The 17,814-nt window shown below is 39.0% G+C and overlaps 1 protein-coding gene and 1 pseudogene across 1 annotated transcript; one reads left to right on the top strand and one right to left on the bottom strand.

Annotated features, from left to right (window-relative positions):
* Positions 1-3,601: 3,601 nt before the first annotated feature.
* On the bottom strand, positions 3,602-10,144 carry LOC145228850 (cell division cycle 5-like protein). The gene is made up of 16 exons (XM_080094058.1): positions 10,010-10,144; positions 9,740-9,835; positions 9,188-9,357; positions 8,267-8,497; positions 7,746-7,964; positions 7,523-7,649; positions 7,182-7,349; positions 6,241-6,401; positions 6,008-6,152; positions 5,776-5,937; positions 5,458-5,636; positions 5,295-5,347; positions 4,986-5,173; positions 4,580-4,732; positions 4,222-4,371; positions 3,602-3,908 (listed from the first exon to the last, which is right to left on the bottom strand). The coding sequence occupies exons 1-16, from the start codon at positions 10,052-10,054 to the stop codon at positions 3,816-3,818; spliced, it is 2,340 nt and encodes a 779-aa protein (XP_079950184.1). The 5' UTR covers positions 10,055-10,144; the 3' UTR covers positions 3,602-3,815.
* Positions 10,145-10,654: 510 nt separating this feature from the next.
* On the top strand, positions 10,655-14,374 carry LOC145228851 (uncharacterized; annotated as a pseudogene).
* Positions 14,375-17,814: the final 3,440 nt, after the last annotated feature.

Genomic DNA, 17,814 nt, shown 5'->3' with positions numbered 1-17,814 from the left:
CACGGTCAGCTATATTTGAAACGTGAATTGTTTTTACTTTTATTTCTCGCCGTATCAAATTCTTTAAAAACTAAATGGTTGTTAAAATTACTTATTCGTCAAATCGTTCTTTCGGTACGTGCATACGTTATTAGATGCACAGCAAACGTCCCAACCACACATAAAAAATTAAGTCAAGTGACTATTTACAATATAATGTGACGAAAACTACAGGCTAAAACACAGAAAAGGTACTGCTATAGTATTTAGCCACGTGTTGGACACCCCTGGCGTAGGATGAAAATCCAGGGACCCGTTTTGAAAAATTGAAACTAGACTCATTAAACACAATAACTATTTGACACAATAAAGAGTGTGATTTTTAACAGTGGATGGTGATGAGAAACTATGAGAAAAAATACAGGGCTGGTAGCGTTTTTGTTCGATCACATTCAGAAATTGTAGAACTTGAAGAACGAACATGAAGTAAAATATTTTATCGAATCGTCGGCAAATCAATCAAACCACAAACAAATAAAGTACTATAGCCTTAATAAAAAACGCGTATAATGCAAAATAGAGTTTCTATCACTGTTTCAGGTCGATGCTGAAACACTTAACAGAGCATGATGGAAGTCACCCTTCAGATGTGGTTGATTTTCAAATTGTCAACATTCAAGAAGGAAACCGAATCTTCCGTTTGTCCGAGCTGACCAGAAGTTTATTTGTTCTCATCGGTAAATGATTTTGCCCGATAAGCTGACTGTGTAATTCCAGCCTACTTGGACATGTAACGGACCAAGTTTGAATGAGTGTCAGTATTAAGGAGTTTTCCTAATAAATGGCCAGAATTGTTTTGTTTTATCATTCGTAGAGGGAGAATGTAAAATTATTTGTGATGACAAGATTGACTTTCTGAAACGTGAAATCGCCGTGCTGCGTAAATGCGACATGTTTGGATTGAACACTCCGAAGTTATTGGAGAAAAACACGCCTATCTACATCGTCGCTACGGAGGGGTAAAAACTAGTGATGCACCGAAGTTTCGGTTGGCCGAAACATTTCGGCCGAATCCGCTGTTTTCCAATGTTTCGGTTTCGGCCCGAACTTTTTTAAAAATTCGGCCGAAACCGAACTTTCTTATTGCATTGAATTTAGGCCTTAAATTTCATTTTCTCCAAAACGAAACATCAGGAACTAACTATTTGTTGTATCTATAAAATACGAGCCACGTTGTCTGCAAAATATTAGATGTTTACTAAAGCTTATACATTGTGAAAGTGATTTTAGTTTGTCAAAATTGAGTTCTCTCGCATCAACAACGCAAGGTTTAGTTGAAAACATCCATAAGAAAGGGGATTTTAGATTCGGCCTGATTCGGCCGAAATTATTCGGCCTCATGGCCGAATATTCGGTTTCGGCCCGAACCTTTTTAGTCGGGTTCGGTGCATCACTAGTAAAAACAGTAGCAATAATTTACCAAAGTTAAAATAACAATGCTGTTAGATCTTGCTTTTGCGCAACAGATGTCTACTAGCTGAGATCACTTCCACACATGTAATTGAGAAGTTTCGAATGAAAAGAGTTCATTGGATGTACAATCTTGATAAGTTGCATGCAGATTGCACAACAAAAGAAGGGTTTTCGAGTTTCAATGCCGTGATATTGCGTGCATTAAAAAAGGTCTGGGAAGTTGTGAAACATGGACCATGGTTTCCGGCAAACTTTCGTTATGTTTTAAAAACTGCTCTTCTCACAATACTTGCTTCTTTAGACACATATTTTTAATGACTGGAATGACGACGAAATATTAAAGATTTTAACACGTTTGAAATGGGGTCAACTTCGCTTTATGCCAAGAAACACAACGTTGTGTGAGGAGAACGAATACACCAACAGTATTTACATTTTATTACTGGGAAGGTAAGTACAACAGCACAAACTCGGTCTTATTTGTCTTCACTCAAAACAAACTTTTATTTTTAAACATTTTTGAAAACAGACACCAAAAGTCCGAAATATTGGTGTAAAAATGCTACATGAATAGGCAGTGGCGTCATCTTTATCAAACCATTTTTTGCTATTAATTTTGGTCGCCAACTTTTGTAGTTTTAAACTGACGCGAAATGACAGCGATGCGAGGTATCGACTGCCGGCCAGGCGGTTTCCCCTGACCATTGGAGAAGAACAAGCTTTTAACAAACAACCATTTGATTGCAACCTTGTGGCCAGCGGACCCACATTCGTCTTACCGCTCTCGGTTCAATTATTGGAAGACGCTGTTTCTGAGCTGGTCAGACGCATATTTAGAAAAAATCTAAATGTTTTTTAACAAAAGGTAAACTTCATAGGAAGAGAAAAATGACAATATTTCAAAGAGGTATTGGGCTTACGTTGATGGTTGGAAAAGTATTCATAAAAACAAGCAGTCTATATCTGTGCGGAACAGGTGCCAACTTCAAGCTGAGGTTGGTGTGTTCGGATTTCTAAAATACAGCGTGCAGCATGGACATAGCTTTTTGCCTAATTTACTTATGTTTTGACTTTTTTCTTTACCTAAGTTACGTGTTTTTGTTCCAGGTGATAATCGTACAACTGCGACAGGTTCGTAGACACTTGATTACCAACAAAAATTATGGTAGGCCTATTCTTAAATAAGTGATAAATCAAACATAAAAAATAGATGTCTGAGTTGCGGAATCAAAGCCAGATTAACATTTACCAATTGTACATGCGTGGAGTATGTGAGGAATACGCGGAACAATCTGTTGTGGAAGATATGAAAACACCTGGAAAACTAGATTGGATAATTCCACTGATAGGTTGCGTCAAAAACGAGGTCAAAGAAACGGTGACGACGTTTGAAACCTTCTCATTAATTAAATGTAAGCATAGATGACTAATTACATGCTATACCGAAAACCTATTCAAAAGGTCAATAAACGGTCATTTAGCTTGGCTACTCACCGGCTGAGCGGTTACTAAAGGTCAGCAAGCTTATGTAAGGTATTGCTAAACAAAGTTAAGAACAAGTTGTTATAGCCTACAGACAAAATTTACTTCCTAATTTGTCAGTGTCAGTAATATACCTGGGTTTCTGGAAGATATTTTTAACAGTTTAAAAAGAGGATTCGGGCAGTGATATCAAATTCTCAGTGCTGGATTGGGAGTTTTTTACTATTGTATAATATTATAATCATGAAAAAAAAACAATTGGACAGTGAGTTTTAAAGTTTGGGTTATGGCCTTCTTCTAGTTTGTTCTTTGGATTGATAAAATGATCGCAGCACATAACCGTTACCAATTGGCACCACCACGTGTGTGGCGATCCATTGGATTTTGCTTGAATCATGGGGATTCAGGTCATTAGGTCAAATGGTGAAAAAAGTAATTCGTAATACAGGACATGGAATATATAACTTGGCAATATTTTGGTAAGCCATCTTTACATTTTTTATCTTGCTTGACCCTAAACGGTTTAAATTTGCCAAGTTTTGCCCCTAAACAAAACCCTTCAGTTTACAGATCAACAGCTGCCACGTTAACGAATTCTAATCATATCTTCAGCGATTTATGTAAACTTTAAGTTGAACACTAAGTTGTTTCACGGAAAAATCATACATTTTGAATTTACAGTTTATTACTTCCTTACAACCAAACCTAAGAAAGCAGCATAACAAGTTTGCAGCAATAAAAGTTTTTTATGATTGTGCAGTGTCCGAAATTGAAACGCCATCCAAGTTGTTCGCTCAGACATCGTCAGTGATCTTGCGTGTGCCACAGCACGAACTTCGAGAAATCGTAAATCAAGACGAATTGTGAGAAACTGGATAAAGTTACATCTCGTCCAGCTGGGTCAACAACTCTGCGTACTGCTTCTGCAAGTCGCGCTCCCTTTCAACTTGCACTTGATAATCCTGTTGCATTCTCTAAAAAAAAATAAAGTCGTTTGTACTTCAGGTGTTTGTGAGATTTCATAACATTTCGTCCAAGCGTTGTTTGAAACTTCTAAAATGGCAAATTTGCAAAAGTTCGATCAGAAATGTGTGAAATATCGGAAACTACAAGGATTGACGTCGCTCACCAATGTGTGCCACATAACGCCAAATCATAAATCAAGAACATTTTTGTCACAAATCACTTATGACGCAATAAGGTTGCTGTCAGTTCCGCATTGGGCATAATTGTGTGTTATTAAGTTAAATAATCCAACACATTTAAGTTTTGTAAGAGTTTTCCAACCTCAAGTCGATGAGGAATCGCACCACTTTCGGCACGGAGTAACTCTTGGAATGTGTGGTGTTCAATTTGAGAGGATTCAATTTTCTCGTATAGTTCATTGACTTGTTTCGTCATACTGGCACCACGGGTTTGATATCCACTTGTCAAAACCTAAAGGCAAATTAAAAAAATTAAACCTAGTCGAGAGCCGGAATGAAACCAATGACATTAAAAGTAAAACCGGTATAATAGAGGAGATGAAGTTAGAATGAACATCACAAGGACTAAATTTGAACCAATATTGCTTATACCTTAGGCTTATAAGGTATGACCATATAACATCACTCGTTGCCTAAAATTTTTAAGAAAAAAAAAATACTTTAAGCTTCTTCTCCATTTTTGCAGCTCTCCTTGCTTCTCTTGTCATATGTGTCCTGTTTACTTCAAGCTGTTTTTCCAACGATTCAATGCGATCCTTCTTATTTGCTCGATTTGCTCGGGTATAACGATTTTCGCTTGGCACATACAGAACCTAAAATAACACAAGTATAAATCACTCGCAAATATATCATAGCTCTACTTCTGAAAAGCAAAAACTTAAAAGCTTTAAAGTTTAAAACAAAAGATTTTTTGGTTTTTTTGGTACATGGAATTTCATATTTGTTTTGTGAACCTCTTCTGCAATTGCAATCAATCTGCAGGTAAGAGCATTTTCATACACTTCATTCATTTTCGACACTTGTGTCATATTTTATTGACTAAAAAATACAAATAATGCAACGAACCTGGCTATAGCAGTCACGCCAGACTTTGGAATAAACATCAAGTGACAAACTCCCATGTTGCATTCCATTCTTTACTACCTCCATCTCTTCTTTAAGTATTTCATCTGCCGCTTCCAGATCTTCTGGTTCAATTTCCTCATAAGGGTTCTTGTTTAAATACTGAACATGTGATGACAAGTTGGCTGCCTCTATAACAATCAAAAAATGCCTAATGTATTTTTTTTTCACAATCTGAAAAGGGAAAGGTTTTTAACAACAAATTTTTTGTATACTTACTAACATAAGTATATCACAATTGCAGTGACTTACTTTTGCCTTTTCCGGGTATTTGGTTATTCTGTGTGTTGTTAAGAGCATCATGTCTAAGAAAAGTAACACAGCAAATAAAGGTACCAAACTTTTACAAATACTATTTACTTTGACTAAAATTTTAACCACACAAAACATTTTTAAACCAAATGTTTTTGGTCACCTTAACATTGTTATCATTTCACGCTTAATCATTTCTTCAGCAAGTTGTATTTCATCAAGTTGTGTGGACGATGGTTGGCGGAGGATTGAATCATTGATAAGAGTTGGTCGAGGAAGTTCTTGGCGAACAGCAGTGTGACGTCTTGCTAATTTTTCAGCTTCCAAGGCATTAATTTCCACCTATAAAAAATCAAAAATCCTTATTTTTAAATTTGACTAAATCAATATAGTGCCAAATTGTGAACTGGAATTTTTTAATTTTTTTTTAACTTCAATACAAATGTGTCCTACATCATCAGTGATGATTCATCACATTTACCTGTTTTCTAGCCTCAATGTCGGCAGCATCTTCAACAAAATTACCAATACCATTTTCCTGGCCTTCATTTTCTTGCTCACTATTTTCAGGCAAAACAATTTCAAAGTCATTTCGAGGAGCTGGCAAGTTTTGCAAACTGGCTCGCAAGTTTAACTTGTCCATCTACAAAAAATTGTAAAATTAAAAAAAATCCTTCAAACTTGAGGTACCATTTGTTTGTCAAACTGCCTACCTTTGGGTTATATGGAGTCATATCATCTTTGTTTATGTTTAATTTGTCTCGAATTGGTGTTTGGCCTGGTGTTGCCATTATATCACTTCTTGGTGTAACCATTCCTGGTGTGACGGCACCAGTAGTTCCAGTATCAGATGGTGTCCTGGACATGTCAAGACAAAATGGTTAAAGAACAAATTTGATTGGATGTGATTGTGTCCATTTAAATGGCTTAATATTTTAGGTTTTACCTGAATGGAGTTGCAATGACTGTATTGGGGGTTTTGATATCAAGGCGCTGTGGTGTTATACCAGAAAAATCAGTTTCCACTGGTGCATTAATTCCACCTTTTAATGGGGTATCCACGTTGGTAAGAGCCATCACATTTAAAGCTTCCTGCATTACAACATCCTACAAACACAAACTTGATCAGAAAATGCTTTTACTTGGGTTTACAAAAATAGATTTACCCAAAAAGACTAATACAATAAAGTTGCAAAATTGTACAGGTAAAATGTTGATACATATCATATCCATCGCTTTTGTGTGCAATCTTTAAACTGCCTTGCAGAGGACACAATTTTTGAAAACCATAACAAGGTGGGCAACCTATGGCTGTGGTCCAGATGCTGCCCAACTTCTGAGCATCCCGAGATGGCATTAAAAATTTTTTTTTCTGATCAGCAGGATGCAATTTATGCATTAAATCCCATTTATATACCAAAGAGTTTTCAATTAAACAATGATAGATATTAGTAAGAATGGGCATTGTTACGTACAAAGACATAATTATGTGTATATGTGGGCCTGTCTTGGAACTGTGTAATGGAGTTGTGTTGAAGTTTATTGTGTGAGTGAGCATGATTTAATAGTATTCTAAGCAAACCTGTTCGAGGTTAAAGTTGGGGCAAGCAAGTACTGTATAGTTCACTTCGCAATTGTATTCACATCAAACAAATATAAGTTAAAGTTGATGTTGCCTACATTCTGACATTATTTCATGACCATCATTGCGCCTTGCCTCTGCAATATCAGTATTTTTGGCCCGCACAGGCAAAAAGGTTGCCCACGTTTAAACAATGACACTAAAAAGTGTTTTCAAGATCGTTTTTATGATGCAAAGAAATTCCACTTGGGCATATGAGTCTTACACACCTAATGTTGCGTAAAAACATAGTGTTGACTACAAACCGTGGATGGCATTGGTGTCCGTGGTGTACGAAGTGTAGCAGTGTTTGGAGTAACCGAATAGTCAGAAAGCAAAGAATCTGATGCAGCATTTCCACTGCCACTTTCTTCTGCAGCAAGTTTTGCAGCTTGGCCAACTTTAACAACTTCTTCCAGCTCAACATCAGATATCTGTTTAGAAAGATTTCTATTTCTTTTTGCCATGACTTTTGCAGCATGAAATTCTAACTTAATATGAGCATTGTAGATTTTCACAGCTCACTAAATGCAACAAACTGTAACATTGAGTGAATCTGATTCAATTGAAAAGTTTGTAGGTTAATAAACAGAAACTTATGATTTACCTGTGGTGTTGGAAGCACCAGCTTAGATCTTTTTCTAACTGGTTCAAGTTGTTCATTAACTAGTGGGGGAATTTCTTTATCTTTTAACTTTTGTTTATCTTTGTGACGCAGCCGATCTTCCTTAACTCTAGACAAAAAAAAAAATTAAAATCAAATTTTTCTTCTTTGATAGAATTGAGAAACATGATTTTAAAACCAACTGAAAAGTGTTGACAAGTTTTACGTTGACAATTCTTTTTCCAAGTGATCTTGTCTAAGCCGTCTAAAATTTGGATCCATAGCATCATATGTTTCTGCAGTTGTGTCATAAAATCCAAGAGCTGGCTTCTTTTCGAATGGAATTTCAGCATTGTAATTAATCCTGCCCTTTTTGCGTCTCCTTTTACGAACTTCAATGCCAGCAGCCTTCAATTCACGACGTTTTTGAAGTGAAGCCAATCGCCTGAACAGTGATATTGGTAATATAAACCAAGGCAGAAATTCATAAGGACCCTTACATGCCATTGTGGTATTTTTTATACCATTTGTGGCCTTGAGCCATACACAGCAAGTAACGGTCTTAGTGTAATGCACAATTGTCCAAACTGTTGTAATTTGACACAAAGTTGGTGGGATTTTAGGATTAAACCCACAATGACATGGGTGGGGTTCATGACAAAACAACAGCAGGCAAAAAACATAAACAGAGTAAAATCAACTTGAAAAGGGGGACACGTTATAAACAGGTAGAAGAATAAGCGCAACCTTGCTTCTTCAAGCTGTTTTTCTCTGGCCTTTCTCTTTGCCTTTTTTCCTTGTGTGTTTGCAAGTCGAGCTCTTGCTTCACTTAACATCTCAATTTCGTCTTCATCCATATCAACAGGGTCAGGTCTTGCTGGTTTTGTTTCAGGGGCAGGATCAATCTCCCCAGGCTTAAGTTTGCGAGGATCATCAGCACCTCCATCATCACCCTCCTCATTATGAGCAGCTTTATCTCTGATGGGACAAAAAACTCATTACTTTTAGACAGTTGAGCAGAATTTGACTTTTTTACTATACTTTTAAACTGGACTGGCAAGATGGATGTACAACAAACAGAGCATTTCAAAACACAAACCTTAAAAATGATTGTGAGGTCAAAACAGGGTGTCAAACTCAAACAACTGTGAGGGCCGAAAACAAACTTTTAAGTAAGTCTAGGGTCACACTTTTGAAACGTTTGTTACTGTGTAATATGACAACAAAATTTTGTGATTAAAATGTAAAATGTTCATTAATGCCATTAACTACATTACCAACAATCATGTAATAAATAGTAAACATATATATATACAGTGTAGCAGAGTGAAAGAACCAACTGTGCTTTAATGCTTTGTGTGAAAACAATGGCATACAATGATAAAACAATTGCAATTGCTGATTCTAAAATAGGGATATTTCAATCATCCGATTAAAACATTAAATATATATACAACTAATGATTGTATCATGTAAACTCAAGGGCTGCATGTTTGACACCTGTGCCCTAAAATACCTTGTCTTAACCATTTGCAGATTTTGTGTTAAATTTATCCCCAAGTTTCTTTTATACCTTGAATTACTTTAATATACCTAAAGCAAATTAAAAAAAGTTTGGCCTTGTGTAAATTCAGTTAAACTGTAAAGTGTCAACGTATATTTTCTTACAATAAATATTCATAATGTTCAAGGCACTGAGCAGCAGTTCTTCCAACAATCGGAGCTATTGTTCTCCATTGTGTTGGCATTAACTTTGCAAGATGAAGCAATTTTTCTTCTTCTTCCCTTGACCACTCAGTCTTTTTGATGCTTGGGTCCAACCACTCATACCAACGTGCCTAATACAGTAAATAAAATTAATATTGTGCTAATATAATAGAGAATGCTATGGCACTGCTCCAACCAGAAAAAAAATATTGGTGAGTAGTTGGATGTTAAACAAAAACTTAGTCAGCCCATAAATATTTGAAAACTTGCTACCAATATTTTAAACTTTGTCACATGTTTGAAAGGATTAGAAAACCAATGTGGTTAACTTTTGCCAACCACACATTCCATAAAGCAGCAATATGGTAAAGTAAATTGTTTCACATGGTCTGAAAAACATCAACAAGTGACAGCTATAGTGGGTTTACTAAAACCCCTAGTCCCAAAAGCAAGTTCCCTAATTAAACTCTTTTTTGAGAGAAATAAATACTTTCAGAAGTAGAAGAAACATACTTTGCATTGTTTAGCAGATTTCCTGTGCAGAAGTGAAGCGATTCGTGACCATTGGTTGAGACCATATTTCATCACAGCAGCTTTAAGAATTTCATCCTTAAAAACGGAGGAAAAATATTCTTAGAATTGTTCAATATGAATTTATAAAATCGTACTGAATATTAAAGACAGGCTAACTTATTAGCTTCAAAACCAACAGAAGAGTAAACAGAGGAGCATTGTACAGTTTATATGGAAAACTATCACACATAATTAAGTTCATATACTAACCTCTGTATTTCGCCAAACACCACCTTTAATTGTTATCCTAGGCATGACTTTTATTCAGTGTGATAAGCCAACAATTCAAAACAAGATTATAGTTTCACAGGTCTGCAAAACTGGCAATTTGTTTCAATTTAATCATAAGAACCAATCTCCATGCCAGTGTTTGTCAACTTTTCAGGTGAAGTGCAATGTTTATGCACTGTGTGACATTTCATTTTTGGTCCACAGCCTCTATTGGGCAATGTGGTGTCCATGCACTCCAGGCTTTTCGAACAAAGCAGTCAATGCACATGTAGAAACAGAGGCTAATTTTGTTTGGCTATAGTTAATTTTTGATTACCGTTTAGTTGCACTCCGATGCATTTTAATAGCCATGAATAATTACTCAAAGCATTGTGAGGTAAATACGACACTTAAGGTGGTAAATAACTGAAAAGCTGTAAAATTACTATTAACCATAATTACCACACCACTGAAAGTAACTTTTCGCACGTCTTTTAAACCAGTGTTGCCAGGTCAAATTGTTTAAAAGCGGCAGCGTGTAGCAGCCTCTCTCACTACCGTTATCGTGTGCTTTCATACTACAGCGAACCGGACAGATTGCCTTCTTTCTCTGACTCTCGTCTTATCCGGCGTATTCGCAAATTGTGTTATTCTATTACGACAGTGGTTCTCAAAGTATGGGTCGCGACCCAAACATGGGTCGCGCAGGGTCAAAAAATGGGTCGCGCTGCGGTGATTCCATTCTGCCCAAACGAACTATTACTGTATTAAGTAAACACAAACGAATTTTCTTAATGTAGTAGTAAAGTCACCTCATTTGACACGTTGTTCAGTAAATGAACCAATCATTACAACATTACAACATACAATAGCCTTTCAGCGATTGTAACGTCATAGCACGGGGAATAAAAGGACAAGGTAATCTTGCGAAACTAGACGTGGAGATGTAACAGTTAGCGTTTAAGGATTATTAAGTATTCATACAAGGAAACTTTTAGATTTGGGATTTCACTTCTATCAATGATCATGGTGCTGCAAAGCCACAATGTGTGTTTTGTTATGCAGTGTTGTCAAACGAATCGACCTCGTTAAGCCTGCAGCCATTTAGACATGGGCAGACTCCTATGCGGCGACGGCGTGGCCTCGAAATTGCAGTTCGGCTCGTTAATAAGAATATTTAAATTTTTTGATGTTTGAGGCTTGGGTCGTGAGATATTCATAAAACTCAGATTTGGGTCGCGGTCAAAAAAGTTTGAGAACCACTGTATTACGATGTACCTCGAATAAACACCTCGCTACATTTGGTGACCCCAAGCGTGCAAAAACGTTATTTTTGCATTATGACAGAAGCCACTAACTCAGAGAATGCTGTAGCAGTAAAGTTACCTACGTTTTGGACAGCTCAGCCACGAGTTTGGTTTCAGCAAGCGGAGGCACAGTTCGCTCTAAAAAGCATTACAGGAGATCTAACGAATTACTATTATGTCGTTTCGGCTCTGGATCAGGACACAGCAAATCGTCTCATAGACCTGCTAAAAAGCCCTCCAGACGCAGACAAATACGAGGCAATCAAGACACGTTTGGTAGAAACCTTTTGTCTTTCGGTTACTTCACATGCCTCCTATGGGCGACAGAATGCCATCCGCTTTAATGGATGACATGCTTGCATTACTTGGCGATGCAAAGGAATGCTTTGTTTTCCAACAACTGTTTTTGGAGCGATTGCCTGAGTATATCCGCACACGCCTGAGCGGAGAGGAAATTAGCGATCCGCGACTCTTGGCCCGCAAAGCTGATGCGATATGGTCAGGGAATCAGACGCCTACGGAACTCGCACTGTCCATCGTTCGGCCCAATTCGATTTCTCCCAACCAGCATAAAAAACGTGGTAGGAAGTCTCGATCAGCTTCACCACAGGCAATGACTCAAAGTCCCTCTGCTTTTATCATCGTCGTTTTGGCAGAGATGCGATTAAGTGCCGTCACCCTTGTGCACTGGCACAGCAGGGAAACGAGGAGGCCGGCCATCCCTAACTGCCACGATGGCCGGCGCAATTGGCAACCTATTCTTTGTCTGGGATTGCTCAGCAGGTCGGAATTTTCTTGTTGATACTGGCGCCGAGATCAGCGTCATACCTCCCACGGGATTAGAGCGCCGCACCAATCCTCCCGGCAAAAACCCTCGTTGCTGCTAATGGCACCCATATTCCGACGTACGGTTCTCGTCTAGTAACCATGCATTTACCTTCCGGCAAATTTTAATGGAAATTTGTCCTTGCCGATGTTTCTCGGCCGCTGCTCGGCGCCGACTTTCTGAGGGCACATTCGCTTTTAGTTGACCTCTAGCACCGACGCCTTATCAATGCCGAAACCTTCTCCAGCGTTGCACTGGGTAAGGCATCGCAAACAGCGCCGAACCTTAATGCTGTTGCTGCGGGCACGTCTGTCTATGCTCGACTATTGGCCGAGTTTCCAGGAATAACCACTCCCCACTTTTCATAGTCGCTTCCCAAGCATGGAGTTCAGCACTTCATTCCAACTAACGGCCCACCCGTGCACTCTCGCGCTCGTCGTCTCCCTCCCGAGAAACTCAGCCTCGCTAAAAAGGAATTTCACAACATGCTGCAACTGGGCATTATTCGACGTTCTTCCAGTCCATGGGCCTCGCCACTGCACATGGTTCCAAAGTCTTCCGGAGGGTGGCGCCCCTGCGGCGATTACCGGTGTCTTAACGCAGCTACCCAGCCTGATCGTTACGCAATTCCTCACATTCAAGACTTTTCGGCTCGGTTGGCAGGATCTAGCGTTTTTTTCCAAAATTGACCTTGTTCGCGGCTACCACCAGGTTCCTGTGGCACCTGATGACATCGCGAAAACCGCGGTCATTACCCCTTTTGGCCTTTTTGAATTCCTTCGCATGCCATTCGGCCTTAAAAACGCGGCACAGGCCTGCCAGCGACTGATGGATTCGGTATGTCAATCTTTAGACTTTGTGTTCGTCTATCTCTATCTTGATGACATCCTCGTCGCCAGCAAGTCTCTTTCCGAGCACTACGACCATTTAAAGCGTCTTTTCAAACAGCTTTCCGACCATGGCCTTGTCATCAACCTGGGAAAGTGCAAGTTTGGAGTTTCCAGAATTGATTTTCTGGGGCATCGCGTTGACAGTACCGGCGCCCGGCCCCTTCCCAACAAAGTCGAGGCTATTCAAAGTTTTCCGCGCCCCAACACTGTCAAAGGCCTTCAGGAGTTTGCAGGTATGGTAAACTTTTACCACCGTTTCATTCCTGGCGCTGCACGCATTATGACTCCTATTTATGAGGCACTTCTTGGTATTCAACTGCACCGCACAACCTTGTTCCATCCACAAGCTAATGGCCTGGCGGAACGGTTTCATCGCCACATGAAAAGTGCACTCATGGCACGTCTAACGGGCCCCAATTGGGTCGACGAACTACCATGGGTTATGCTTGGAATCCGCACAGCTCCAAAGGAAGACCTGCAGGCTTCATCGGCCGAACTCGTTTACGGCTCTGCCATTACCGTTCCAGGCGATTTTTTTCCGCCAAGAACATCACGAGCCTTCACCCCAAACGGTTCTTCCATCGTTAAAGGCTACGGTGCGTCAACTTGTACCGACTCCAGTGTCACGTCACGGTCCTGTCCGCACAACGGTCCCCGCAGCATTGGCCTCCACTCCGTACGTTTTAGTACGGAAAGAAGGCCACAGACCCCCGCTTACGCCACCTTACGATGGCCCTTTTCGCGTCATTGATCGAGGCAGCAAGGGTTTCACGCTTGCCATCGGCGAAAGCAACCAGCTCGTTTCCATCGACCGTCTTAAGCCAGCGCATGTCGACCTTACGCAGCCGGTACAAGTGGCCCAACCCCCACGCCGTGGTCGCCCTCCCAATTCCGCGCACCAACCAACGCCGACACAACCGGTGCCATCGGAGAAGGAATCGCATACTTCAGCACCGCCCGATCCGTTTCCACCCGAACCCGTTCCTGCCCTGGCGGATCCACCAGGTTATCAGCCAGAAACTTCACGTTCGGGCCAACACACGCGCACGCGTCAAATTCGCACTCCGTCGCGTTTTATGTGTTAATTTTATTATGTCCGTTTCTGGAGGGGGGTCATGTAGCGGCCTCTCTCACTACCGTTATCGTGTGCTTTCATACTACAGCGAACCGGACAGATTGCCTTCTTTCTCTGACTCTCGTCTTATCCGGCGTATTCGAAAAAATTGTGTTATTCTATTACGATGTACCTCGAATAAACACCTCGCTACAAGCGCAACTTTACCCGTCAAAAGTAGCCCAATTTTACAAATACCTGAAATACAATTGATTTTCATTACTTTCACGTTAGGGTGACAGTCATTCAGGTTTCTCCGTTTCAGATTTCATTTTTGTGCATTTTAAAATTTAATTTGAGCTGTTTCCAGTAACACTGTGTTGAAGAAACCACCGTCATTCTGGCAGAACCCTGGCAGGATTTTAGCTAGACCATACCAAAATAGTTTTAAAAGTGGCAGGTACGATACCCAAATAGATCAAACATATGTTTTTTAAAGTGCGCCAAATTTTACAAAAATGTGTACACTTACATAGAAAAGAAACAAATCAATTGAAAAATCAATCATAGTATAACTATAATTAACATTAGAAAAACCAAAAAAAAAATACACAAAAAAACATCAATCAGTGAAAAACAAAACCAAAAAAACATCAACCTTTAATAACCACTTTGACCGTTTACGTAATTTGCGTAAAAGATAAAATTCAAAGTATTTTGCCATCATTTTGCCAAATTTCTCCCAACGGAGATTGATATCACTGGATAGGGAATTTTATTCTCTACAAGAATCTGTTAATCTTTAAACAATATCATCTGCGGAGGTTGACCAATTCGACCCTTGCACATGGCCCGAATTTGATCGTTTACGTCATATGCGTAAAAGTCAAAATTCAAAGTATTTTGTTATCATTTTGCTAAATTTCTCCCAACGGAGATTGATATCACTGGATAGGGAATTTTATTCTCTACAAGAATCTGTCAATTTTTAAACAATATCATCTGCGGAAATTGACCAAATCAACCCTTCCACTGGTCCCAGTAATCACAATTAACCATAAGTTCGCCTGTATACAATGATTTGCAAAAGCAATACTTTTCTTCAGATTTTGAACAGTCAACCGGCAATGCAATCTCGTTCTGACTTCCTTTTTTAAATTTTTTATATATTTCAACAACCTCTTTTCGAATGCCCTTCTCAGCAGTCCAAATTTTGTTACAATAATATAGTTCCCTTTTCTTCGCTTTTCTGCGAGACAATCTTGAATATTCCTTGAAGCATTTCCAAGTAATATTAGAATGCATAGGTTTACTTTTGGTAAAGTGAAAAGATTTGGCTAGATTCAATTCATTTAATTGAAACCTGGGTTTTGGGACACTTGTTTTGAACGACATTTTTCACAATGACTTGAGTTTACCTAAAGAAATGTATGAAACTATCAAATTACAGCAAACCACCAATAATAGGAGTAATTTCCACATAACGTCTGTGTTATGTCATGAGAGCAGAAAATATTCTAAAGATTATTTACAATCATTGTCAAAAATCCATACAAGCACACGATCGTTGGTTGGATAAAGGAGGAACTGATGAAAATTATGTCGTAGTGTGCGGTAACGGAAAAACGTTCACCAAGCAATCCACAAAGTCACAAACGAGTAAAATACAATTGCTTGCCCTTGTAACACTATTGAGCAACAGAAATCTTTCGTTTGTGGTGTCCAGTAACATACAAATACGTTTTACACTTTGGGGGCTTGTGGGGTAAATGTTAGGGCTACAGGGTTGAACACAACAATCGACAACTATAAATGGCATACTCTACAAGCTATCCAAATTTCAGCCAATTCTGACACTGTTTACAAACTCACCCATTTTAGGGGGCTAGCGGGGTAAATACTAGGGTTATTTGGACAAACAAAGTGGGATGCACATCTACATAACTATATCTACCATCTGTGTAAATTTCATCCAAATCCATCAAACATTTGATGGAAAAACGAGTCGGACAAACTTTGGGAAGAAAATAACCCATTTTAGGGGGCTAGCGGGGTAAATACTGGGGTTATCAACAAAAGCAAAGTGGGATGCACATCTACATAACTACATCTACCATCTGTGTAAATTTCAGCCAAATCCATCAAACATTTGATGGAAAAACGAGTCGGACAAACTTTGGGAAGAAAAAAAAAGAAAAATTTTAATTTATTTTTATTCTCGTGCAGTAAAAACGATAATGCCTCTCCTATTGATTTGTTTTCTTTTATTTGGTTGTGGTTTCTGTCATATTGGTGATTTGATAAACCACTGGTTGTCCACTTCATTTATGCTCATCAGCTGAGGGTGAAGTCATTACGTTTGTGGAAGGTTGATTAGCCTACATTACGGATAATACAGAAGATGATGCGAAAACTGGCTTGTGACTTCATTTTCATTGTGGTACCAACAAGAATGGGTTCAGAACCACTGACATACACCATCATAGGTTAGGGTTGCCATACGTCAGGATTTTCCCTGACATGTCAGGGAATTTAGTGTTTAAATCTGCGTCAGGGAGAAATGTTAAAATGTACTTAAAAGTCCGGAATTTAAGAAACAAAATATATAGATACTATGAAATTAATGTACCAACGGAGAAAGTTTCTAGTAGTTAGCTACAATCGCCCATGGAACGTAAAGAGGTAAACAGGCGGCGCGCAGGTTAACGCACAAGGTTACTGTTTCGTTGTACAGTGTATGTACGCGCGTAACAATACCTGTTTGTTGCTAGTTGTCCAACAATACGCATTAAACACACAAATAAAAATCCGCGTCTCAAGAAAACACAGCATTTAATGTTCTGTGGGAAGGTGGGAAGTTTCATTTGCTTAAACTGTGTACCCCTAATCAGTGGCGTAACAGCCACTTGGCGGTTCTGGCTCTGCGCCAGGGGCGGCAGGCTGCAAGGGGGCGGCAAAACGACTTAAGCGGACACTTCTGAACAAAAAGTCAATATTTTTCAAAAAACGTTAAGGAAATTTTATCAGGATTCTGAATCTGTAAGCCTTTTTTCATAATTCAAATTATTTATTTGTCAAAACTCACTTCAAAGTGAGGCACCTAAGACCTTCAGGGGCACCCCCCAGTTGTAAAGCACATAGAACATGGTTGTCTCTTACAAACACAAGTCCCTTGAGGAAAAAAACAACTCAAACAGCTAGATTTAACCATTTCCAACAGGTTTTCGCTGGAGCGAGAAACTGATCTTTGTTTTTCTGGTGAACTCAGTATCAGTGGGGTTGTGGTACTTGATTCGACATCATATTTATGCTTTTGTCTGAAACTTTATCTTACCATTGGTGTTTCAATTGCGAGCTGTTAGAGGAGTTTCTCAAAGCTCAAAATGATAAATGTCGTATTTACGTTCTACCATGAATGATGGTCGGCTATCAGCTCTATCGATTCTTTCTTTAGAAAGAGACTACGTTCAAAAACCTGATTTCGAAGATATTATCGCTGATTTTGCTTCGGCGAAAGCTCGAAAAGTTCAATTTTGAGGCGGCTATTAATCTTTTATTTGCCTAATACATTTGTTCTCCATTTTTTGTCTTTTATTTTTGGCCTTAACGCTGAGACAGTGAGGCTTCTTTTTTGAGCAATATAGAACTTCTGGGACGCGGCACATTATTTGTAATAATTTTATTGAAAACATTGCTTGAACATGAAACTATTTCAAAATTTGCTGCAG

Source organism: Phallusia mammillata, chromosome 5, assembly GCF_965637545.1.
Source record: "Phallusia mammillata chromosome 5, kaPhaMamm4.hap1.1, whole genome shotgun sequence".
Taxonomy (NCBI): Eukaryota; Metazoa; Chordata; class Ascidiacea; order Phlebobranchia; family Ascidiidae; genus Phallusia; species Phallusia mammillata.
Note: the sequence above shows the minus strand (reverse complement) of the source record. Positions and strands in the feature narration are given on the sequence as shown.

Excerpts from the sequence above, each read along its gene's own strand:
- LOC145228850 (XM_080094058.1), bottom strand. The coding sequence starts at position 10,054 with ATGCCTAGGATAACAATTAAAGGTGGTGTTTGGCGAAATACAGAG. Across the intron at positions 7,965-8,266 it reads AAACAGCTTGAAGAAGCAAG|GCGATTGGCTTCACTTCAAA; the intron begins GTTGCGCTTATT and ends ATCACTGTTCAG. Across the intron at positions 5,637-5,775 it reads ACATTGAGGCTAGAAAACAG|GTGGAAATTAATGCCTTGGA; the intron begins GTAAATGTGATG and ends GATTTTTTATAG.